At 40.1% G+C, this 25,433-nt stretch overlaps 2 protein-coding genes across 2 annotated transcripts; both read right to left on the bottom strand.

Moving 5' to 3' along the window:
* Positions 1–795: 795 nt before the first annotated feature.
* Positions 796–14,338, bottom strand: cfap52 (cilia and flagella associated protein 52). Its single transcript, XM_088926735.1, has 14 exons — positions 14,058–14,338; positions 12,286–12,485; positions 11,484–11,620; positions 10,349–10,477; positions 9,784–9,883; positions 9,522–9,638; positions 8,710–8,810; positions 8,419–8,589; positions 7,510–7,658; positions 6,879–7,024; positions 6,426–6,577; positions 5,244–5,346; positions 1,685–1,796; positions 796–1,174 (listed from the first exon to the last, which is right to left on the bottom strand). The coding sequence occupies exons 1-14, from the start codon at positions 14,116–14,118 to the stop codon at positions 993–995; spliced, it is 1,860 nt and encodes a 619-aa protein (XP_088782861.1). The 5' UTR covers positions 14,119–14,338; the 3' UTR covers positions 796–992.
* A 190-nt stretch (positions 14,339–14,528) lies between these two features.
* On the bottom strand, positions 14,529–22,211 carry LOC148824211 (TBC1 domain family member 24-like). The gene is made up of 7 exons (XM_088926734.1): positions 21,761–22,211; positions 20,200–21,235; positions 19,536–19,694; positions 16,855–16,918; positions 16,545–16,643; positions 15,726–16,023; positions 14,529–14,947 (listed from the first exon to the last, which is right to left on the bottom strand). Exons 1-7 carry the CDS (start codon positions 22,107–22,109, stop codon positions 14,799–14,801), a joined length of 2,154 nt encoding a protein of 717 aa, XP_088782860.1. The 5' UTR covers positions 22,110–22,211; the 3' UTR covers positions 14,529–14,798.
* Positions 22,212–25,433: the final 3,222 nt, after the last annotated feature.

Here is a 25,433-nt window from a genome sequence, read left to right as displayed (position 1 = left end):
TACCTGCAGGAAACATTTTTAATTCAGTATGGTCAATGCATTGATGTAAGGTATATATATATTTTGAATAGCATTTCCCATTTCCTATAGGTATATGTATTCATACAACTAAAGTTATGCTTTTATGACTTTATTCCCTTTTCTCATAATCCTGGTGTCCACTCTTGATATGAATTCACTGATACATTAAAATTCAGTTATACTACATCCTTTGGCCTGCAGAATAAATAGGCCTGTATTTTCTCAGACCAAATCAATTTGACGCAAGGAAGACTTCTAACACTGGAAGTACAGTACGTGAAACACAGCACTTCACTCCGTTTGACTCAACTGTACCACCCGACTATAGCGACACGTTCGAAGTGTGTACTGTTGTGCTACGAACAAAGTTGCTGTCTCTTTTCTCCATAAGATGTTTTTAACCACAAAGGTTAAACATAAAAATCTCAAATGCATCATTTTCCTAAAATATGTTCATATTGACTGAATCGTTACCTACTTAAATCTCTGTTATATCTTCCAAATTACATTTAATAAAACATTAATATGATTTCAGCACTTAGCTAATAATATTTTTTAAACCCGTAGACACATTTGGCTTTCTTGCTATTTTTTAATCAAATTAATTGACAGAGAGTTTTGCAGGAGTACAAAACACCCATAAATTACTTTTTGACTCCTGTAATTTGTCTGCCATCCCAGTGGGATCAATAAATGCAGTGTGGAAAAAGACTGCCCTGCAGTCATGTGTTAGATATTGGGGTGATGTAGTTACACATCAATTAATGCCAGCTCTTTAAATATTCTTCACACTTTATTTCACAAATATGTATAGCTGAAAAAATACTGCAGTTAATTTGTGTTTTGAAAGTTACAATGGGTACAACTGCACAGGTAGCTGGGAAACCCTCATGGTTACTGTCACTGTCCTAGAAGCATTTGCCTTGTGATCCTGGGCGGAATGGCACCCAGTCGGCCCGCCAGCCAGTCTTTTAGTCTGAGACTGGGTGTGGGTACTTCCACCTGAGCACTGCGCCATCTGCACTGGAAGTGATGATGTACTTGCTGTTGGAACAGATCTTCACACGGGTGATGTTGCCACTGTGCCCGATGCCAACATGGGTCACCTCTCCTTCAGTGTACCCCCACACCTTTACGAGTTTGTCATCACCACCTGCATGGAAACGGCACCCCAGGGATACAGTGTTTAGTATTTCTGTTAACTGAAAGACTAATCATTAATGCCAAGGAAACTAATACTACCACAATGTACTTTGGTATAAATCAAAACCACTTAAACCATATAGGGAACTGGTGCATGTCCCACATGTCCACAAAACAACGTTTTAGGTTACAAATAAGGGTCCTTACTTTTTGAATTTCAAGCGAATTTCAAGCGTTTCAATTTCAGTCGTACTATAACATCAAACCATAGCCCGTGTAGCCGACTGAATTAGACAATCTATCAGAAAATAAAACAGTTTGATCACTCATTCTGGAAATTCCCGAATGTGCTTTTAACGCGTAAAGGTAAAGCACTGTGCTGCTGCGCTCATATTTTTATGATCTTTTGCTCTGATGCTTCAAGAAGAGAAATGTACTTAAAACTGACAAACACTACAGATAACAGCAATGAAAAGGTGTGCCCCTCTGATATTATTGGCACATAATTTATGTCCTGTACCAGTAACAAAATGGTTGCCATCACTTGAGATGTCCATGCCATTAATGGATCCAGACAAAGAGCCCTCCAATTCCCGAATAGCAGACCCATCAAACACTTCCCAGTATCCAATCTACAAAGAAAAAAAAAGAAATAAAGATTGTTTTAAATTTCACAGATTTAAATCATATCTACGAAGAGATACAGAAATAAAAGGGGACAAGTATTACATGTTGAGGCCTAGGTCTTCCAGATCTCTTATTCATTTACTTAGCTGTAAATAATCCGAAAAGGCATGAAGCTAAGAGTGGATATATGGCCAAATAAAAAAAAATCAGACGCATTTCTCCTGTTGTCTTGATTTATGTAACTTCTTCTGTATTGTACAAATCATGTACTCTGATAACCATTACTAATGTTAAAACATCTTGGTTTTATCTTATAATTACCTCATTCAGGATGGTATGTAATACACTTTTTCTTCTTCATCTGACATTAAGTACCCTAGAGGATTCTACTTGTTCTCCTCGTCCTGTTATAATGTGTAGGTATAGTGCACTCATGACTCCAGTGGCCTCATGCATTCTAGAAAGGACCCAGCTCATTTGTGGATTTTATAGCACTGTCTTGATATTCTCCTAATAAGTCCTCTATATGTAAATGTGCACCACTACCGTCTGTCAAAACATAATGCTCAGCAGTTTAAAAAAAATATGTTTATGCCTCAGAATGAGAGCTAATCATTTCTGGGGTTTGGCAGCTGTCTCCTTCCAGCTAGGTCTTACAGCATCAATTGCTATTTGAAGATATTTATAGCACATTATTAACACAATCGCCTTGACAATTGATGACTTCTCTTATTAGTTCAACACGATTGTTAATTAAAAACAAAGAACTAAGAGTGGATAGATATAAATAAATAGCAGCTACTTATGTTAAACCCCAAATCCTGGGCTAAAAAAATGTATTTCTGAAACAGGATTTAGCTGAGACAAGCCAAGTATTTAACCCTCTGCAGTAGTAATACACTCAAAAAGGAAAACTAACATCTTTGTTTCTTGTACTGATATTTATCTAAACAACCTTCATGAGATGTATTATACATGTATTATAGATAATAAAATGGCAATCATACAGTATGTGTGCCCGCACTTCTAATTAGTGTAACAACACAATCAAATACATTACACACCCTCATTCAACCCTGCTCATATATTTTTGAGAACACATTGTTCTCAAAAATACTATTTAAAGTACAAAACAGTTGCATAGAAAAAGAATAGTAGGGGGTTTCTTATAGTAGGAAACAGACCACTACTAATGGTCTGTTGTGAGTGTGGTGCACATTACTAGGAAAAACTTCTACTGGTAGTAACTGTGATCATTACTGTCTGCCTGCTCTCTATATGGACAGCATAAGTGTCTGGCTTGCATTTGATCCAACCACAAGCATAAATTAACTGTAGACTCTGCTATTAAGAGCAGCTACTATCTGAACAAGGCAAATGATCTCATGTTAGGCTTTGGTATTTCTAAAGGACTAATAAATGTGAAATGTCAATTAATAAGCTTATTTATTTTCTCGTATCTCTCATATTTGTTCTCTGACCCATAGTAATGCATCACTAAGGACAATTCAAGACCAGTTAGTGCATGTATATCTAAGTAAAACGTTGTTTTTGTTTAACATTCAATTATCAGTTTTTTTCCTAAGCAACATGTTTCACTTCCTAATCTTCTTATGTGGTAGTCTTGTATTTAATAATCCTCTTTCACTCAAATCACTGATAGCTGACATGTGGCGAGCGTTCTGGTGCACTATGGCTGCTGTCGCATCATCCAGGTGGGGCTGCACACTGGTGGGGGTGGAGGGGATCCCCATTACCTGTAAAGCGCTTTGAGTGGAGTGTCCAGAAACGTGCTATATGTGTAAGCAATTATTAATTATTATTATTATAAAGTGCCACCAGCATTGAAAAATCAACATTGGTCTTGTAATGGAAGTGTAAGCAATTATTAATTATTATTATTATAATTAAATCAGGCCATGGAGAATCCTTTACAAATAAATTAATAACGACTTTCAAAAATGTTTCTGTGCTCCTGCTCCATAATTAGAATAATATTTATTTAGGTCAAGCCTTCGTTGCAAAGCCAGAATAAAACCCAAGACTCTGGAGCTCAAAGGCAAAAAAGCCAAAAAACTCACTGCTATGCTTCTCCCTAACTTAGAGAAAGTCAGCCAAATTCTCTTAAATAAATTATTGACAGGAGCTCCATATGACAAGTTCTTCCAATTCTGAAATTTTATATACGATTGCCTTATTAAAGTGTATGACCAGTCAGCCTTGCATGCCTTTACATAATCACTTCAGGATTATCACAGAAAGTTACTAACCTCTGAGTTTCTAATGGCATTTGCAAGCTGTTCATGATCTCTACATTTTGTGCACACGGTACACAGTGTATTGTAGCACCTTGATCTCCACTAAACATATTCAATTTTAGCAGTTGTCTGTCCTTAACCAGGCAGCGTAACTATGTTTTCAGCTAGCAGATGGTGATTCTGGCATTCTTCCACTCAGAAGATATCATTGCTGTCCATATTAGGGTGTGAAGCAAAGTTCTTTTCAGCAGCATCAATATGAAGCCCCAGCATGCCATCCTGTTACTGATTGCTAATCAGCTGCTAAGAGTGAGATGGAAAATTCTACATCTCAGTTACGATGGTCATGAAATAAACAGGTGATGATTGCTTATTTTATCAATTTGTCTTTGATGTTGTTAAATGGTATGTGTTCATGACACCACTGCATTTATGAGGCTGATAAAGCTGATTTAAAGTGAAAATTATTTATTCAGGAATGCCAAAATAGTATGGTTTATAGGTTTTCCGTGTTTAGAAAAACAGGAAATGAATGACCTTTGATGTAAGGCTCGAATACAAACAATATAAATGAAATAGTTATTTTGATATAAAAGTAAGTTACCTGGCAATTTCTGTTCAGAAATGCAATACAATTCATGTTAAATGTCACTAACAATTAAAATCAATATCAAACTCTGAGATATTTTGTGATTAGTTTTTAGAATGTGATTCCTTTTTTCCTTATTTTGCATACCTACTTTTCACTTTTTCCACTGTAATTTATATTTCTGTTTTTACAGACCATTAAGCAAAATATAGTATGCAATTTTGCAATTCAAAAAAGAACATTGGAATATGTCAGCTCAGATGATATAAAAAGTACTTTCTTTATTCATCTCTTTACCTCCTTGATAAAAGAGATCTACCCTAGCGAGTGTTGCAATAGCCCAGGCTTCATCATTCGTTCTTATTACAGTGTCACAAGATTCTCTTCACTGAAATTAATGGCGCAATCATGAGAGCAGAACATCTTATACAAGGCTAATAAAGGGACATTTAGAGGAAAAAAAGGTGCTGCATAAAGCAGTAATTTATATCAAAAGGTATTTAAGTGCACTATAATAGGACCAAGATTCAGGGGCACTCAGTACCGCCCATGCGATGTACTGAAGTACATGGCTCTGGCATTCCAGTGTCCAGCTGCAGCCTTACCTTTCTGTCTGTGCCGCTGGTGATTATCTGAAACTCTTCTGGGTGGTAGCAGACACATCGGAACAGAGTGTTCGCCAGCACCATTTGATTCCTCACAACTCGGCTAGCAGCACAAATGAGAAAAAACAAAATGGTAAACCGCCGCTATATAACACTGAAATTTTACAGGTTTGTTATTGTTTAGTCTGGCAATTAAAGACATACATGATATATTTATTTTAAATAGTCCACTCTCCTTCTGGTACTCATTCATCATGTTAATTGTGGACATACCAGCTTTATTTCACCATGTTTTAACATTGAGACTGCAATGCAATTAAAACATACAGTATCCCACCTTGCTGTTCAGATTGTATTTGTTTCAGAAATGCTACCTAAGTGGCATTATGGTTTATGGTGTAGCTAAAAGTGTGCAGAGGCAAAGTGACACTGACTCTTGTCCAATCAGGTGCTGCGCATACAGTATACACTATCATATACATTAGGCAGAAGGGCATAATACAGCTCCAAACAAAAAGTCTTTGAGAGCTGAAAAAACATTTTTTGGTATAAATTAAATGCATCCCACGATACAGTTGTCTGCATGCCTCAGTTAAAAAGAAATTAGATTCTGACCATGACAAGTGCTTGAGCTCTGTACTTCAGCAGCAGAAAGTACACACACTGAATTTGGGTTAAATCCAATAAAACAGTTGATATTTTTGAATTGGAAGCATAGGTCATGCAACAGCACACTCTCATAACAAACAACCGGTTCAAGATCGTCAGTTAAGCATTAAATCTTTATGTTTCTGATATTTAAATCATGTTGTTTATTTTCCCTTTGAACCAACTGTACGGTTTATCTAACAATTTCAAAGTGTCTTTGAGCAGTTTACTTTTCTTCTGACAACAGCATATTGCTGCCCTATAGTCACACACGAGAGAATATTTTCACCCTGTTGTGCTACAGTTTTTGTTGTTACACAAATACTTAAGCCACACTTAATAAAGAGCTTGGGTATTTTCCTCACACATGGCACTAACGGATAAAATTAAATTGTGAGTGCAGCTTATTGTGCCAACAACACCAACCAAAGAGAAACATTCTGTAGTGTAAAAGGAGGTAAAACTGAATTATATTTGAAAACGCGAGATGAAAAGCAGCTGAACTGAGGGACAGACAGTCACGCTGGCACTTACACCAGGTCCCAGATAATACAAGTCCCATCTGAGCTGGCAGTGACACACTCCTTGTCGTTCTTTGTGATCTTTATAGAGGAGACGGTGGATTTGTGTTCCTTCATTGTTTCGGCCAGCCTGTGGAAGCCGTGCCCAATTTCCCAGACCCGCACCTGAACACAAAAGAACACTTCAGTACGTCCAACGATCTGGACTGGCAAGAAAAAAGTTAAAGAAATGGAAGAAGATTGTATGCTCCCAGTGACACATTTCGAACGGTTAAGTTGATTGCAACACATGTGACGACAGGAAACGGTATAGATGTTTAAAATTCCTTTGAAGAGTAGGTATTAAGTAGATGGGAAAACATCTATTAACCCATGAGCAAAATCTGACTTTACTGAAAATGTCCTTTCCAATAAAAGGCTACGCTGAAGAGTGACTAAATATTTTGAAACACAGCACATGGCTTACCTGCCCCTCTCCTCCTCCGCTCACAATCCTCTTGCAGTCACTGGTCGTAGCAAGGGCTGTCACACCCATGCTATGTGCATTGTTAATAGCAAACATCAATTTGCCACTTTCTGGGGTGAAGACCCGGATTTTCCCATCATTCCACGCTGAGAGAAAAGAAACAACTGTTATCTCGCCAGACTCGATGACACCTATCGTACACGACATCTTCCATTCCCTCTTCTTCTGGGTGGGCGTTTTTTGGATGGAGTCAAATGTTTGTAGTCTCTGCTTTCTATGTTCTTACACCCTCCCAGCACATCAAAAGTCTTTCAGATGATCGATACACATTAGCAAGAAAAACTCAATCACTTCTAATTGGGCAATTTTATTACTGTAAATTCTACTAAATTTAAAAAAAAACTGTATTGGAGCATGATCTTTTAAACCTTATGTAAACAAAGAAGGCAACACATGAAGTACACTGTTGAATAGGGTACAACATCATGTTAATGGCTTGCTGTTTGGCTTCCATAATTGTCTTTTTAGATGACAGACTTTTTATGACATTCATTACATTAACAAGACATCATATGCAAAAGTTTATTAAATGAAGAGTTAAAGCAAGTGTGAAATTAAGTAAAGACCTTACCACTGATAATACTCCTTCCATCTCTCATGAACTCCACAGCACTGCACGTCATGTTAGGCACAGTTATGCGTAAAAGCTCTTTAGAGGTCTCGGTGTGCCACACTCTTATGTCATTCTTTGAGCATGTAGCAAAGAGATCGGAGGAGCCACTGGAAGAACAATCAGAGTGCCATTTTGATTAAAAACTACTTATTATGCAAGGACATTTCACCAAGCATTCAGACTTCACTGCAAAAAGACGATGAATAATAATCCCTCTTTTTCTTTCCTTTTAAATGAAATTATATTTATAATAGCACATTGTTATGCTTTCAAATACTAGATGGCCCAATTCACTTCATTTTTTTAATCTGCTGTCTCCCTCTGGTGGTACCCACACATAGTGTACAAACCCATAAACTCTTAGAAAAGGAGAGCTGTGACATAGACCTATGATTTCACAAATTGAGCTCACATTCAAAACATTTATGTCTCCAGGAGTGACTGCCAAGTCTTTCAATACCGAAAGGTATCCCGGATATATACTCAGCTAGCTCTTTAAATTTAGTTAAGAACTAAATCACTTTTATGTGGCACTCACAAAATTTATACAAAAATGAATGTATAAATCAAAAATAAAACTACAGATATCACAAATTGGACTGGACTTTAATATTGTAGAAAGTTATTTCAATCCTGTTTTATTACCTTTGTTAAGTTCAATAACGCTCTTTTATTTCTTATGGTAAATCATCTACTTGTTAAATGTGTCAATGTTTATTAAAAACAATTCTGTACTTGACGTTCAGGTTCCTTGTTACATACTTGGCGCGCTATGAAATTTTAGCCTTGTAACTACAACTAGTACGTAATACTATAGAGCATGCCAACCACCTAAACTGTCCATGTTTCAGTTCATGTGATACTTACAAGGGGAAGGCAACATCGTTAACAGCATGACTGTGGCCTGTGCTTATGAGTTCTTCTTTAAAGTCAGCGTAGTTCAACCGATAAATCTGAGAAGATTCTGCTCCTGCAAAGAACTGGTGCCCCTGGCCTCGCAGAGTGATTGATGTCACACCACCTTCAAGCTGCACTTTTCTTAAAATACAAAAAAACAAATCACATATACAGGTAATTGTCAAACATTTTTAAACTTGTTTTTCATGGATAGGCTATGATCTGTTATCCCTTTGGATTTCAAGAGCAACTGTATCTTACTTCATGGGTTTGAAGTTTGCCTCTTTGCAAAGGCTCAGCATACCATCTCCTGACCCCACAAGCATATCGCCAGTTTTCAGCATCTTCAGAGTATTAACTCCCTGCAGAAACAGAAACAATTACTGCTCTTTTCGGACTGAATTTTCTGTTTTCAGCAAAGAGCTGCAAGTAACAGAAATAATCAGGATTACAATTTGTTCAGTCCACCACAGTCCAGACTCATCTTAATAATGTCCTCCCCAACCAGCATTCCTTCCATTCATAAGAAACACATTTTCTTCCACTTTGGATGAAAAAAACCCGTGGTAATAGCTCTGTTTTATTCCTCTTAAGGCTGTAGCTTCATGGTAGTGTATATACCTTTGAAGTGTATTTTATCTCTTTGTACTTTTCACTTAACAAAGCAAAATGTGTTGTATTGGTACATACAGTAATGAGAAATAACATGCAGGAATCTAGCAGCCCAATGTTACCTACTGTATAAGTAAAGACACATTCTTCCACAAGGAAATTGTTTATAGGTCTTCTCCCCCAATACTAATTATCACATTTAAAGAGAAATGTTGCTATTTCTAAAACAGAAGGCAGACATCTTATTTCTATAGTTATTCAGTGATTTGCCATGTGAACACCTTGAACACCATTTTCTGGGGGGAGGGAGGTTTCCCATTATTATTTTTTTCGTTCTGCGATTCCCCTTTACAAGAAACGTAAATCGCACACCCAAGTTATGCAGACGGAGGTTTGTCTTTGCACAGTTCTGAAAAGCAGCACCACCATTATTCTGAATTTCTTTCTGTGATTGAACCCACCTTGCTGAATTTCTCTTTCAAAGGTGCACAGTAGTTGAGAAGTTTGGTTTTGAGATTAATTTTCAGAACATCCCCGGTAGTTGTTCCACAGTAGAAAAAGCTGTCATCCTCCGGAATCTAAAATATAGTCATGACACCATTGTCATATTTACTGCAAGCTGTAGAAACACTAACTTGTTTCATTTCAATTTTTTACAACTCTACTCAACTAATACCTCTTCATTCTAATCTCTAGGGACTGTTCAGTCCAGGTCTGACTTACTTCTAAGCATTTTACTATTCTCTTCAGCTGTCCAGTCTGACATTCTGTAGGTCGGATTTTTCTGTTTGGAAGATCCAACTCCCAAACACGAAGTGTCCCACTGCATGAGAAAGAGTATCATTATTATTCTAATGTCACAATGTCTAATTATTCCAACTCTCAGACCTACATAAGCTAACACAAAGCATGATGTTCCAATAAAGCCATGCTTGTGTGACATTGTAAATTTAAATACCGATACGTTTTTGGCAAGACATGTGAGTGACCTCTACACTGCAGAGATCATAAGGCCGGAGGTGGGTTGGATCACTGTTGTGCTACACTCAGTCTTACCACTGTGCTGGAGATTTTTGTAACTGAGTTTGATATAGTTCAACATCTTAACACCCTTTAAGTTGGAATGTAGGATAGCTAGGTTTAAGGAAACCAATAAAGATGATTTGTAATAAACAACATGTCTTGAACTGTGTTCTTCATTTTAAAAGCCATCAGTCTTCTGTCTCGTGGATTATCAGGTTGATGAACGTGAATGCATATCATGTCAATTGAGGTCACATTAACTTACTTTCCAGCCGATACAAAAATGTAATCACTTTGGTTGGAGAACTTGACTGTCAGGCAGTGACCTGCACTGTGGGCAGAGGCAGGGCTGCCACAGATCGCCTCTCTGCTCTCGATGTTCCACACAACAATGCTGAAAGATACGCACAACATTTGTTGACAGTAAATTTGTCATTGAAGTATTGTAGATACTTTAAATAACAAACATGTGATGGTTTTACATCTCCAAACAGAATACTAAGGTTACTGAAAACAATAAGACTTGTTACACTGGGTTCCCACAATCTCTGGTTCAATTTTGCTGAACTCGCAGTGTTGCAAGTCTTACAGCTGCATGTCTCGCGCGCTTCTCTATGGCATCTTTAATCCATGGTTAATATGTTTATTTGCTCTGCCTAAATATAGAACAGCAGTCAGCTGAAAGTGACTTAAATATTACAACTAATCTGTTTGGCCAATGCTTTCATTTACTGTACATCCATTTATACAGCTGGGCATTTCAGTGGAACAATTTGGGTAAAATCTTGTTCAAGGGCACAACAGCAGTGTCTCACCTGGATCTTGAGTTGTGTTTCTCAATGTTCCAGAATGAAGTCAATGCACTTTTAACCATTGTTTCCCTCTTTTTTTTTTCTTGAAAGTGTTTTCTCCAGTTTTTAAAAGACTTCTAATTCCATTTTCAGATCGTGAGGGTACCTAATTTACCATTATCATAAATATCATGATAATCCTCAACAACTGGACATAACCACCTCTAATGTTTTCAAAAATGAAATTAATTACAAATTGTTTGCTGTTGTTTTAATTGACTTTTTAGTGTAGTGTGCCTTGGACTGGTTTGTGCCTTGAAGAGTTTGTTTTTAGAGAAGATGTTTTATAACTATGGATGAAAACGAAGACAAGTTTAGCAAACAAGACTTTGCAAAGGACAAAAAATGTGAAGTTCAAACCAGCTACCACAGCCTATCTGAAATGGAGCATGTCTTATTAACTCATTATAACTCAACATGTTCTATGACCTATTGTCATTGTGCAGCACACATGAATATACCCTGGGCCTAATTATCTACATGACCTACTGTAACTGTCACACTTATTCTGCTACACACTATATTCAATCACCTTATTCCACAAATTACCTGCCATCATCCTGGCCTCCAAGGGACACCAAATACAAGTCACTGGGGGAAAATGCTAGGGCTTCAACCTTTGCCTTGTGGAGCTGTAATCTAGTGTACATTTCCTTCCTGGAGTAATCCCAGACAATGATATCAGCCTGCAATGATTAACACAGAAATTGTGTCCATTTTAATGCAATGATAAATGGTCATATTGGAGTGATTTAATCAGTGGAGACTGCAATCTGTATTAGGACCACTATTCTTCCTAATGTATAACAGTGATCTACATTCTGAAAGATTTATCAGTCTGGGTTTGCCAATGATACCACAACAGGGGATTATTATTATTCCATGTTTCATTCTCATCATTGCTGTTTTAACAGTATCATTGTATGTATGCAGCTGTTTTCACCTGCATGTTATGTGGTAGAGACCCTTTGTCTGTTAAATGTTGAAGCAATAATTTTACTTGTTCAAATTGTAGAAGTCAAGATACAACAAAATATTAATAATAATTAGCATGAATTTGTTTACTAGATGCCCATATCAGGGACAACTTACAAAATATACAATCCTAAATAACACAAAAAATAAATCATTGAAATAGAGCAGACAAAAATCTTAATGCAAAGAAAAAACAGTGAAGAAGACATATTAAACAAGTTTCTCTAAATGTCTAAAATAGTAGGCACAACATGTCAGGTATGAAGAAAAGTAACAGTCCTGTAACCTGTGCCAAAGCGTTGCCATTTAATTACAGTTTTTTTCTATGGTAGGCATTTAAGGGCATATATCCTTTAATTTTTATTCATCAGTTTACCTTAAAGCCCATGAAGGTGACTTGACCTGAAGCAACATATTTTCCAGTTCTAGACACAGTCACGCAGGAGACATTGTTAGTGTGGCCATGCAGAAACTCCTGCTTGTTGCTCTTGAGGCTCTTGATGATGACAGTACATCCCAGAGGATAAATGAGGTGTTCCTGGTCAGGGTGGGCAATCAGGCCAGAGAACACTTGTCCTGAGAAAAGGGTACAAGACCTCCCACGTGTTAAATAAATTCAGTCCAATTTTTTGCTCCTACAGTATATAATTACCTTCCCACCACTGTTAACATGAATGAAGATGGACTAGTTTATTATCAGAAATGAAGATCTCTAAAGGAATAATGTAAGTAAAAGAGTAAAAAGATTCAGATACACAGGCATATTAAGATATCCACTTCAGTTGTACCTATACGGCCATTTAGAGGAGGCTGAACAGCAGTGCACAAATACAGTACATGACTGCAAAAAAGAAATGTTTGTGTTGTAGAGAAGGCTGGCCTGACTGAATTTTTCACCATGTTTATTTAGCTGTTCAGAACGTGAACTGAAACAAATGAATCACGAATCATTTGAACCTTATGTATAACATAAACCCCTTTATCATCTATACAGGTGGATGTTAACCCACACGGCTTTCTCCGGCCACACCTCCTACAGTGCCTGGAGACCATCTACAGGGTCTTCTTTCACCCGTTTACATCTCCTAGTGGCGGGGATGGGACAGGGACGTCTCCCTGCCACCCCCTGCAGCTGGCCTCCCTCGAATTAGGGGTTTTCGGCCCCCAGCACCCGTCTCTTCTCCTCAGAACACAGCCAGAGGCTTGCCTTTTCTGCCTCTTCCGCAAGCTCCTCTGCTGCCCCTCTTCAGTGTCATGCCAGCCCCTCCCAGAACCCTGCGGAGTTGTGACACTGATGGACTTATAAAGCTTCCACAGGGTAGATGAAGGGTCTCCAGCCACCTCTTCCTTTCACGTACAGCTTCCATGCCCTCCTCCTATGGGACGGTCAGTTCCGCAGGGAGTACAGTCGTGGTCTCTTCTGCCTACACCACTACAGGAAGCAGGGCCGGGCTGCAGACTTCCCTAGGGAACTGGAGCTGCCCGCCAGGGTCCACCTCCGTCTTCCACTCCTGGTGTGAGGATCTTTGCCGTCACCCTGCCTCTGATCTCCCCCACCCCCTGACCTTCCCTGGAGAGCACAGCCTGCTGTGATGCTGGTGGAGGACGGTTTGCCTCCTGCCTCTTGGCCTCCTATATAAATACTGCCCTTGTTGAAGCGTTGTAAATCCTCATCATAAAGGGCCGTGAAGTTCTAACGCTTTACCAAGCTTTACAGCTTTGATACGGTAAAAGCGACCTACTGTAGATGTTACTGACTGAAATTCAGAAACTTAACTGGATTGTGTCTCAAGCACAGCACGTCCAGGGTTTCTTTCCTTTCAGTGTCGAATTGTATGTTTTGCAGGAAGCTTTGAAACGAAACTTAAGTACTTGAATCGTTTCTGTTAACGTTGTTGGAAAAAGGCAGGGTGCCCCCAGGCACAAGGCATCTCAAAAAAAGATCCCGAAACTGAAACAACGCGACCGTCATTCAATCGGTTCACAGAGCATCAAGTGCATACAAATGATATTTATTTTCTTGCGTGTTTACAAAACTTACAATACTCAGAGGCCGCCGAAATACACATCACTTTAATCGAACTGCGAAAACGCCATGCCGCAAACTAAGCTAAAAGCAAACCAAAATAAAAAAATAAAGATGAATACCATTAAATCCAATGACTGATTCCAGCTCAAGCAACGGGACCTCAGGCGTGTCTCCAGCCATCGTTGTCTTCGCTATTAAAGATAAAATATTTCTGTAGTTTGATGAGCTAGAATGTCTCCTCTCTTCACTCAAAAGCCTCCTGTACGTGTAACCTAGCAACAGAACGTTTTGTTTGGGCCCGTTGCTAGGAGCCCAAGTAACATGCGCAGTTGGTGCGGGTCCGTTTGTGACGTAGCCGGTGATGTATTAATTTTTGCAGTCGGTGACTTCTGAAACTATGTTTAAGCGGCGCCCTTTAGCAGTGCGAACGAAAAACTCTACAATATGATGTCTTTCTGCAAGTTAATATTAGTAAATTTGGTCCAGCGTTGAGGTCAGAATGGAATACAGATATAAGCACAGAGGACCAGAAATAATTTCGCCTTTAGTGTCACAATACGTAATGAATAGCATGTGGAAAAAAATGCAACTTTAGAATATGAAACCTTTTCTTTAATTGGTCAAAAATATGTACACACATTAACCACACCAATATGCTGTGCAGCACATAATGGATATATAAACATTGAGCTCATTCAGATGAAACACAATTATTGAGCAATCAAAATAAAGCAACGTGAACAATCGGTAATTAAATATACTTTGAACTGTGAATAACCGTTGTTAAAAACTTCAAACAAACGAATAAATAGTAATAACAACTTCTTCTATTCACTACATTTTTCACATTATTAGTGGGGTTATAGAGAGTTCTGGATTCCCCAGGCTTCCAGGCACTGAATCCTGAAGCTGTCTCGGCAGAGAGGGGGGTTCTGGAAGGTGTCACAGTGTTCTGTCCATCCGTTCAGCAGGTCAGCTGCAATGCACAAGGCCTGACCCCCACCGCCTCCTGGAGAGAGAAGAGAGCAGGAGAGCAGGATGTCAGGAGCTCAGCGTGTTTAACTCTGCAAATACTGAAATCCTCTAAGCCAAGATGGGAGTCTGCCCACTGTAAATAAACATCAAAATATGATCTGAGCAGCTGAGCTCGTATTAGGAACCAGGACCTTGTTAAATTGCCTTGACATTTCCTGGGGAACCCATTAGGTCCCCACACACATACAGAGGGCACAAATTATTCCATGCTAGCCAACGTGTTGGCAAAGTACACCTTGACTTAAAAAAAAACACCATATCTCAAGCATCAATTTCCTGTATGTTCATTTTCCTTTCTTAAAACTGGTTTTCCGTGTTCACCTGCACAACGTGGCACGGGGAATGTCAGGAGGAACGTGGAGACAGAAAGGCTGGAAGAACAAACAAGCCCGTAGAAAACTGACACACCGTGCAACCCAGAGGCCTTGCAGAGGAGCACATGTGCAAAACAGAAGAAGGACATAAAACGTATCAGAAAAAAGCCCAAAGATTTTCTGAGACTCATTTTCACAGAGGACTGTGGTCTACTGGAACCCACCCTCTCGTCTTGTGGTTTAAGCCGACTGTGGGACCCTTTGAGAAACAGGTAGATGGAATTCATAGGTCGACAACTTAACGAGCAAGATAGACAGAATGGCCTCCTGTCATTCAGAAACTGTTCTTACAGCACATCCCCTGTGAAGATGGGAGGTGTCTGCTGCGTGGGATGTGTTGGGCTAAGTGGAAGATACTTTCTTTGCTTCCGACCTTACCAATGATAATCCTTTCGGTGCCCCCTGCCATGAACATCGAGGCAGGGAAAGGATGATTTGGGGGTTTTCTGGGAGCAGGCCCGGGTGGGGAGCCTTCAGAGGGCCTGGAGAACGGGACAGTCAGGTAGCTGGGATCCTGGGGTGTCCCTCCTGGGCCGGCCAGCGTCACAGGAGGTGGGACCTCAGTGCCCAGGGCTGGGGGAGGCTCCAGGTGTGTTGAGGAGTGGATGTGGGTTTCCTTCGTGATCTTGGGCTGGTGGAGGATGGCCCACTCGTAACGCTCCATCTCAGGGCACAGCTGTGGAGAGGAAATGCCAGACCAGCCCATTGTCATCTCTTCTTTTTTTCATGAACCTCGAGACCCATGCATGGTCAAGAGCCATGCTTGTAAAGAGGCATGAGGAGGGGTGAATATCTGGATAGTCTTTCTAAAACTGGTTGTAGATAATGCACATAATGTACAATAGCTATTGTTCTGTTATTCTGTTATTCTCTGAAATGCTGCACAAAAATACCCCTGCTTGCTCAGTTATTCCTGGTGAAGGCTGCAGCACCCTGCAACCCTTCCCAGATGCATAAGGTGCAATGTAGGACTTCAGTCCATAGCAGGTCGCACACACACATTCGGACAATTCAGAAACACCAGTTAACCCAGTTAGCACATCTTTGGAAGCTGGGAGGAAACTGGAGTACCTGGGTCCATGAGAACACTGAGAGAACACGCAAACAACACAGAACGTGTCCCCATCCAGAATCATGCCACCCGTCTGGAAGATAGTTTTTCTTTATTTTAATTTTTTAGAATTGTCCTTCACTCACGGTAAAAACGAAGCACTCCCCAGTGCCAAAAAAGCTCAGGCCCTTCCCACCACCTTTGTTTCTTTCGCTCCAGTCGGACGAGAGGAATGCACCGCAGACCTGCGGGGTGAAGAGAGGAGTCCTGACATCACTCAGAGCTCAGAATTTCACTGAGCTTTCTAGAATCTTTGAAGTCACAGCACCAGTTGTTGGAAATGCCTGTTTTGACATCATACCTTAATTATTAAATCAACGTTTCGTCTTTTCGTCTTTTTTGGGACTTTTGTGATATGACATCGATTCTTAAATAAAAAAGCAGTTATCTACTCACTTCCTCGTCTTCAGTTTTGAGCAGAAGAACAGTCGGTTCACTGCCTTCAACTTGCGAATAAAACCTGAGGAAAAAACAACATTTTTTTTTTAACAGGGATGAAAAATATAATTTTTGTCTCTTCCATTTAATAAAGCACTGGGTACACACAATGTATGGCAACCTACACAAATTAATTATTAATCATCATTAATAATCTGTCTGGCTAATTCTAATATACTTTTACTATTATGATACTGTAATTATAAATATGCCAAAGTTCAATGTGAGTAGGAGCAAAGATGAGCAATTTTCCAAAAAGTTTCATGCAGTCACCCATTTAAGGATGAGTGTCTTTGTTTTAAATTTCAGTTACAGGCAGTATTACTCAGCACATTTTTTGGTACTGCCAGCCAGTCACTCTTTTCCATGGAGAGAAAATTCTGCGATATTAAACCACAATGGACTCATGAGAACAACGATATTTCAAAACCTATCTGGACATATGCCTTCAACCTGCAAAATTGCAGTCATGTCAGTGCAAAAGTTTTTAGGTTGCATACCCTTAAACTTAGATGGGTTTGGTAGGTGTTATTCTCTGATGGACGACAGTCACAAGGGGAATTTTGTACCTTCAGTGTGCTAAATGTTCCAAAAACTAGGACTAAACCACTGGCTCCTGAAGGACTTAATCTAAGCTTAATTGCCAGTCTCGCTACAGGCTCGTTACAGCCTGAGCTGCAAAACAGCAGTTGCCAGCTGAAGTGCTCACCTCATTACCTACCTTTGTATCTTGTCAAGTGAAGCACTCCTCAATGATCACGCGTATGTCGGCTTTGAATTGAGAACAGTGAGCTAGTTCTCGCGGAATGCTGCCCTTAGAAAGGTTAAGGGTGTTCGAGGGTCAGAGGGTCAGGCCCTGGTCAGAACCATTTACTGCAGCAGGCAGGGGCACGGTCACATCCTGCTCAGACCACCCAGCTGTCTGGCAAGTGGTTTTGTGCTTGTTTGAGTGAGTGTCTGTACCATGAGGACAGAGACGTCAGCTCATGAAAGAGCTATTAACTTAAGACTTTTTTTTGGGCTGTGATGGACAGCAGGAATGTCATCATAAGCAGACAAGCTTCCCTTTCACTTTTTGACGAGAACTCCTTTTGATCAGTGGTATTTAAAAAAAAGGCATATTGAAGTTCAAAAGTACAATTAGCTGCACATTGTTTTTCCATTTCTCAGTGTCTGCTTTTCTGACGTTTAAAGGCAATAGTATTCATTTTAAAATGTGCAATTACATAACAGATTAGTAATAACCCCCCCAATGTGTCAGACAAATTTATGGACCAAGACTGCTCATAAAATATGACCAATGTAGAGAATCGCACATTCTCATGTCACAGTCATGTGATTTATTCTTGGACTGTCCTACCCTGGTGATTCATGGCATAGATGTTAGAAAGTTCCTCCATCTTCCCAGGCTTGAGAAAATGCCCCCTTTATGGGCAACAATGCCTGTTTTGTAAATGTCATTTAATTGAGAGCAATGAAGAAGAAATCACTCAAATATCTGTCTTGTACTCTTCCAATTACAGTACCCAGATATCCGAACAATAAAAACAACATTTGCTAACTAAAATATTCAGATTTTCACATTTGTCTTCCTTTCCATATTTGTATTTGGACCCCCAAAGGTTTACACTCCTTTCTGAGGCTGGCTTTTAAACTTCAAAGATAGTAAGCTGAAAAGCTCATTTCATACTGGACCGCCTACATCTCATTTCTTCCTTTTTAAGCAGTTTGAAATTATTTCTATACATACAGAATAACATTTATTATTAACCTTAAAGAAACTGTTTGTTCTTTTTTATGAGCATACTTGAGCAAAATGTAGGCAAAGCTTTGGCAGCTCATGAAGTAAAGGTTTGCTCTCTCAAGACGTTTTTAACCTAAACACATTGCTCACAGCTTTTCGTTGGCAAAAGTTAGTTCTTTATAGTGTACTAAAGGACAGTCATGCAGATCTGAGACAAGCGTAACAGCAGCTGTCTTTTGCAAAGCTTATAATCTGCATCTTCAGACATTCTCAGCTATTATTTTCCAAATGGTCATGCTTTAAGCAGAAGGATTTATGAGTTAAAGAGTCATTAATATCACAATGGGCCCTTTTCCTATTAAAATTCAAAACATATTTCAAATAGTACAATAACTGTAGTATAACCTTAAAGGCATGGACCACCCATAGAGGAAGCATTGTTTTCAGAAATGGAACTTGCTTTATGTGCATTAAACAATGACAACATTGGCCTATGATTCATGGCTCAGTTTGCTATCCCCAAGCCAGAATACATCAATGTACTCTTATTTTTATTTTGTCAAAACTGCTCTGTTCCATGAAAGGCTTTACTGCTTTTGCAATGTTTTCACAAAGGAGTTTAACTTTGATTGAGGGGAAACATTTCCCACAGGGTGCACTGCCTTTTTAAATTAAAAAAGAAAATGAAAATCAGAGAATCTTATCTATTCCTTTAAAATAAGTGATAAAGATACTGGACTGATCTGTATCTATACATATTTATTTACTGGAGACAGATTGATTTGAAAGATTCCCTTCCTTTTAAATAAGCCACCGTTTTTTAAAGGGTTGTGTTTGAGATTGGAGTTCGTTTATCTGTGAACGCTGTCATCCAGGAATAGCTGGGACTACTCACGACGTCAGGCTGCGCCCATGCTCACTGGTGGTGAACAGCATGATGGGTTGGAACAGCGCAAAGCGCTCTGGAATCCAGGACCAGACCATCCTCATCTCCTGTCCAGTGACAATACTGGAGCTGAAGTTATCTAGATCCACTGCTAGGTGTACGGACTGCCTGTGGGGAGAGAGTACCAGCATGTTGGTAAGAGGACTGAATCCAGATCTGAAACAATTTGGAATAGGAAATTGCACGATTACAGAGCAGAAAAAAAGTGTAACATGTGCAACTCTGCATATTTTGGAATTTAATCTTGATTCTTCAGAACATCCCAGCCAGCTAAACCACAGCTCCACTCCCAGGTGAATTACAATGATTTACAGAAAACAGACTTTTAAAAAAAATAAAGTCCCAAATTCTCCAGAAAGGAAACTTTACAGAAAAACTCAAGTCTGTTTTTACCCTGTACTTGGTATAGTAGTAATAGACATGTAAGAAAACATACTGAATATTACTATTTGCAGGTCATAAGATGGTCACAACATTTGCTAAAAAGAAATGTACCATTAACATTTCAGGAAAGTGTTCGTATTTTCATGGGACTTAAGATTTAAATTAATCGAACTACAAAGAAACCTTCAAAACATCTTGAACAGAAATCTTTGTGTTTTCTTGTTCTCACCTCTTCTGATGAATGCTAATGCCCTTCTGCAGGAGGGCGCTCATGTTAGCAGACAAGAGCAGGTTGATTTCTTTGCGTGAAAAGAGGCGGATGCTGAAGGCCTTCTCAAGCAGCTTGTCCACCGTGATATGGCAAGAGATGTTCCCTACAAAGCTCATGATGTCTTGTCTGATATCGGCAATGTGGGAGGGCGTGGAGGCCACAGAACCTTTGTAGAGACTGAGCAGAACCAGAGCAACCCGATAGAGAACTTTGTAGCCTTCCAGCAGGAACACATCCAAGACCCGGATGGCGTACTCAAATGGAAGCCCGGCACCAAAGATCCACATTATCCAATCTGAGTAGATGTCAAACAGACTCTGGTTGGAGGTGGCGATGAGCTTGTGGGCGCCATGGCAGTATTTGTTGGCGAGGTCTCGGAAAGTCATGCAGGAGGCTCTGTGGGCGAGGAACGTCTGGTCTATGTAGCGCTTGTCCGGGTCATTGTAAGCAATGAGTCTGCACACACTGTGGAAGCACTCCGCTTCGTCCTCACTGAAATGCAGAAGCAGAGACACCAGGGCCGGCAGGACAGGGCAGTATGTGATATCGGGGAAATGTGCCGCAATACAAAGGAGAATCTTCCTGACTGAGTTGACCCCAGCCTTGCTGAGACAGTACATGGGGATTGCGCCATTCTCCATGTATTCTGGGAAAGGGTGAGTGCTCGTTTTCTTCTTCCCAAACAGTTTCTCAGAGAGCTGCTGGTAGATCTCCCTGTCTGGGGTGACAGACCTACAGCTGATGCCATGGATGATGTGGTGGTAGGCCTTGGCTCTCAGAGTGTGGCTTGTGGACCAAAAACCTGCTCTGGCCATGCTCTTCAGTTGCTTGCAGTCACTCTGTAAGATCTTCTGGTAGTTTAGGGCAGATTTAGGCTCCATTTTTTCCCAGTCTACAAATTGCCAGTATTTCATTGTGGAGAATGAACTAACTTCCCAGTTGTCTGATTCCGAAATGGTCAGAATTGGAATGTTTAGCACATTCTTTCCACTTCCTAGGAGAAAACACATGATTCAGACACTAAGGGCTGAACACTTTAAGAAACATTGTTTCTTATTCTGCCTCAGTTCTGAATGTACTATTAATAAAGCTGATGCAGTTAAATGATTACCAGTTTAATTACTCAGGTATAATAAGATATTTGCATTGCTGTCTTAATTAGATAAGCTCTTCCTTAAACTCTGAACTAAACATGAATAAGTTCACCAGGTTTCCAAAGACACAAAGCTTCTTTACTTCAGCCATTGATCTAAAATAATATATAATAAAAACAATGTAATAAAACATGATATAATCATATAATAATATTATATACAAATTATATATATAATTTAATATATAATAGTATATAATAACAATAATAATACATTATTTTTAGAGGATTTAAAAAAACTTGTTTACTCTTGGACAGCTGAAATATTATATTTTCAATTTCTTTACTTTATTTTCAGAGTAGATCCTGGTAATGAATGAAATGAGAAGAAGCACATGTAGTGCACCACTGGTTTATCAGGCATACCATCCAGGTCTTTCGATGGCGACTTTTTGCCGCTGGAGTTTGTCCTGGGTCTCCGGAACTGCAGCCAGGACAGCATCCCATCGCCGCTCAGGAGAGACTTAGATCGCGGCCTCATGGCGTTGGACCTGGTCAGAGGTCCATCGCTGGTGCTCTGGGACGTCTCGAAACTGTAAAAGGACCTCGACCGGGGTCTCCTCGCTCCCGGCTCCGTCGGCTCATCTTCCGCAGGGAGCTCCGCGGGGCTCTCCCTGTCCTGGCAGGAGTGTGACCTTGACCTTGCGGAGCTCGACGGGGCTGGAAGCTCCTCGTCTGTTTTTGAAATATTTATCTGCGGGACCGGCCTCTCCATGTCCTTCAAGCTCTACGTTGGAAATGTCAGGACTGCGGGCAGGCTGGGAGCTTCAGCTGTTTCTCTTGGCCGTCCTCTGTTTGTGCAACAGTGTTCTCCGGAGCCTCCGTGTCGACAGGTTTTGCTCAAGGTCAGGACTACGGCTGTGATGTCATCCGGTGGGCTGGGCGGGGAAGGTCGGGTCAGCCTTGGTGTTTCCATGTTCCTCCAGGCGTGCGATGGAAAATTCCCCGAGCGAGAGCCTACTCTTCTTCCACCACAGCCCTGCCTGCAGACCCTGGGCTTCCCACACTGCTGTCAGCCTGGCCTGTCCTGTAGCATGACCTGTGACAGCAAAGACACCTGATCCAAAACAAAGCACAGAATGGTATTGCTTATCTCAGCAAGAACATGATGTGTGTTTACTGATCTTACCCATGGATACACTATACACATGGCTTCTCACAAATTAGCAGTTATATACCTTCATTAACATATTCTGGCTTATTTTGAATGTGATAAGGCACGTGGTATACTGTAAACACGGTACTGAATAAACTATGTCAATATACATAACCAAAACGAAAGTCAATTTTAAATTGTTTTTCTGCGTTACATTAGTAAACACGGAGTTCAGACAGCAGTGCTATGAAATTCATATGATGTTTCAATAATTTTAGGAATTTGCTTTAATAAAATTGTGCAGCAGAACCTTTTTCTGTAATGCGCTAAGGAGGTAAAGGGACCAACAAACAGTTTTCCAAGAACCTGAATGTTCTAGTTTTCTTCACGCTGTACATCTTTGCTTATGTTTAAACACGATCCGTTTGTTGTGAAACACTTCTCGTCTTTTACATGGGGGTGTTGCATACGGGCCATGAGGAAAAATATTAGACTGCTGTTGAAATTGCTGAAGTGAAAAGTTAACATGTCTATACTGAAAGATCTGCTTGTGAGAAGCAAAAGACACTACTGGTTACATGTTTAAGGACAATTAAACTAGAGCCTTTTGAACAGAAAACAAGGTTTTCTTAAAAGAATATTTAAAAATCCTTCAGTTACCAAGTAATCAAAGAACTGTATTTCTTTTAGCAAATTCAAGTCATCAGGAAAAAGCTTTTTGCAGCATGGGTACTTTTACATTTATTGGACATACATGACACCAGTGGATGTATTTTGCTAATCAATATCTGTCAGTCTATGGTAAAAGTCACAGGCTAATATCATGTTTGGGCATTGCCATATTTTTGCAGATTGCAGATTTCAATGAAGGATAAGATCAGAAATGAAGAAATCCGTAGACGATGTAGGGTGGTGGATGTGGTTGAGAAGATGCGAGAGGCGAGGTTACGGTGGTATGGACATGAGGAGGGACGTTGAGGAAGTAACAAAGAGGGTAATGGAATTTGAGGTGGAAGACAACAGGGGAAGAGGCAGGCCTAGAAAGAGATGGATAGATTGTGTGAGAAAAGATATGGAGGTATGTGAAGTGAGTGAGGAAGATGTGCTCAACAGAGACAAGTGGAGAAGAGCAACCAAAGCAGCTGACCCCAGGACAGTCTGGGACTAAGGCTGTGAAGAAGAAGAAGAAGAAGAAGAAGAAGCATTGCCATATCTCTGTCTCATGCTCTGCCTTCCTCTCAGAGCCCTCAAGGCCACCTCACCCCAGCTCCAGCCAGACATGTTCAGTGGTGTTCGAGCCTGGCGAGTTAGTTATCCATGGTAACACTGCTATGTCCCGTCTCGCAGGAGAGTGATTACCTCAAGAATCTGTGATATAGATTGTCATGTAAAAGTAAACAATGGGATTTGTCCTGTTTTGGAAGTGATGAAAAATGACTTGGAAAAACGCACCTGAACAAAATAAGTTATGGTTATGTAACTGTTACCTTGTCTAAACTTAATGAGATGTGTTCATATATACTGTTTTAAGTATATATATATATTAATGTAAAGGTTTCTATTTTGTGACTATCTGTATTTATTTGTGAAAAGAAAATAACGTTCTTAAAAATCGAAATCGATTCTTGCATATGCAGTACGAGAGCTCTCGTGCTGGGAGGTTGGCACTCCAGGATGAGCCCCCTAACAAGCGAGGACTCAGGATTTTGATCAATGGAGCACTGTGCAGGCAGGTTGCCACCTGTTACTATGAATGGAGTTCTGTAGCAGCTAAAATAAGCCAACTCTATCTCATCTGGACCTCCCCACATAAGTGTATTAACGTTCTCTGTTGCCACGCTCATTGCTGACATCCATAAGGGTGGTCCACTAAAATCTCGGTTCATCACGAAGTTTCCGATGATGGTGTGTTCACCCAAGGTGCTGCTCTTAGTCAAGCAGATGCTTGGAGCGCTTGATAATTTGGGCATGTGGTTTGTTTTCTGTGTTTTTTCTTTCTTGGTTTTCACTAGGCTTGACATTAAACATGTTAAATCACCTCTACACTACTGCCCAGTCAACTCGCTCACTAGTTAGGTGATGTACTGTAATGCTTAAGGAGCAGTCTGGTTCTCCTGAGTGTATCATTGTAAATCATGAACGATCGTCCATCTCTCCAATTTCTGATTGCTTTGTCCAGTACAGGGTTTCAGGGCAGCAGGAGCTGATAACAGCAAGCAGCAGGCACAAGGCAGAATACACCTTGAACAGAATGCCAGTCCATCGCAGGATGCACACAGACACAGACACACACACGCCAGAGCCAACTTTCCCTGACACCAATCAATGTAAGAAGAGTACTTTTTTTTGACTGTGGGTTGAACCCAGAGAAAGGCTATGGAGAGAACATACAGTGGAAACATGCAGACAGGACCCAAGGCAATGAACCCAGACCTCCAGAGTTATGAGGCAGCAAAGCTAACCACTGCACCACTACGCTTCCCTCATGAATGACCAATTCAAAATGAGATCAAAGAAATAGCCAAAATGCATATTCCTTATTTTGGACACCCTAGTGCTCTCTTTGTAAGCATTTATGCTTAGATGTGTGTGCTTGTCATAAGCAGTCTGCTCAGACAGCTAGCACACTACAGTATATCTTAGTTTGTCCAATCACAGCGGGACTTATGTCCAATCACAGTTGGACTCTTCAAGACTGAGAGCTATTTTCCCCAAAACCAGCAACACAAAGATTGTAAGAGAAAGAGGCCGGTATCTGTGTGAACTTAAGAGTTCTCTCAAAATAAGTTGATGCAACGACACAATAACGTTTGATTACGCGTCATCAAACCCGAAGTTTGATGTGAGAAAGGTGAGAAAATGTATAATCTCTTTCTCCCTGCACGCTAAAGGGCAGGTTCACGAGTTTAGACAGTGTGTCCCTCGTCGGGTGCTGTATATAAT

The sequence above is a fragment of the Atractosteus spatula genome, chromosome 11 (assembly GCF_055471065.1).
Source record: "Atractosteus spatula isolate fAtrSpa1 chromosome 11, fAtrSpa1.hap1, whole genome shotgun sequence".
Classification (NCBI taxonomy): Eukaryota; Metazoa; Chordata; class Actinopteri; order Semionotiformes; family Lepisosteidae; genus Atractosteus; species Atractosteus spatula.
Note: the sequence above shows the minus strand (reverse complement) of the source record. Positions and strands in the feature narration are given on the sequence as shown.

What these genes read in the sequence shown, in the direction of transcription:
- cfap52 (XM_088926735.1), bottom strand. Translation starts at nt 14,118, where the DNA reads ATGGCTGGAGACACGCCTGAGGTCCCGTTGCTTGAGCTGGAATCAGTC. An exon ending in GGAGGCCAGGATGATGGCAG is followed by an intron (nt 10,478 to 11,483) that starts GTAATTTGTGGA and finishes CGTATCTTTCAG; the next exon opens with CATTGTTGTGTGGAACATCG. An exon ending in GCGGAGGAGGAGAGGGGCAG is followed by an intron (nt 6,578 to 6,878) that starts GTAAGCCATGTG and finishes TTTTGTGTTCAG; the next exon opens with GTGCGGGTCTGGGAAATTGG.
- LOC148824211 (XM_088926734.1), bottom strand. Translation starts at nt 22,109, where the DNA reads ATGGAGAGGCCGGTCCCGCAGATAAATATTTCAAAAACAGACGAGGAG. An exon ending in ATTAGCATTCATCAGAAGAG is followed by an intron (nt 19,695 to 20,199) that starts GTGAGAACAAGA and finishes CTCTCCCCACAG; the next exon opens with GCAGTCCGTACACCTAGCAG. An exon ending in CACCGAAAGGATTATCATTG is followed by an intron (nt 14,948 to 15,725) that starts GTAAGGTCGGAA and finishes TTCTCTCTCCAG; the next exon opens with GAGGCGGTGGGGGTCAGGCC.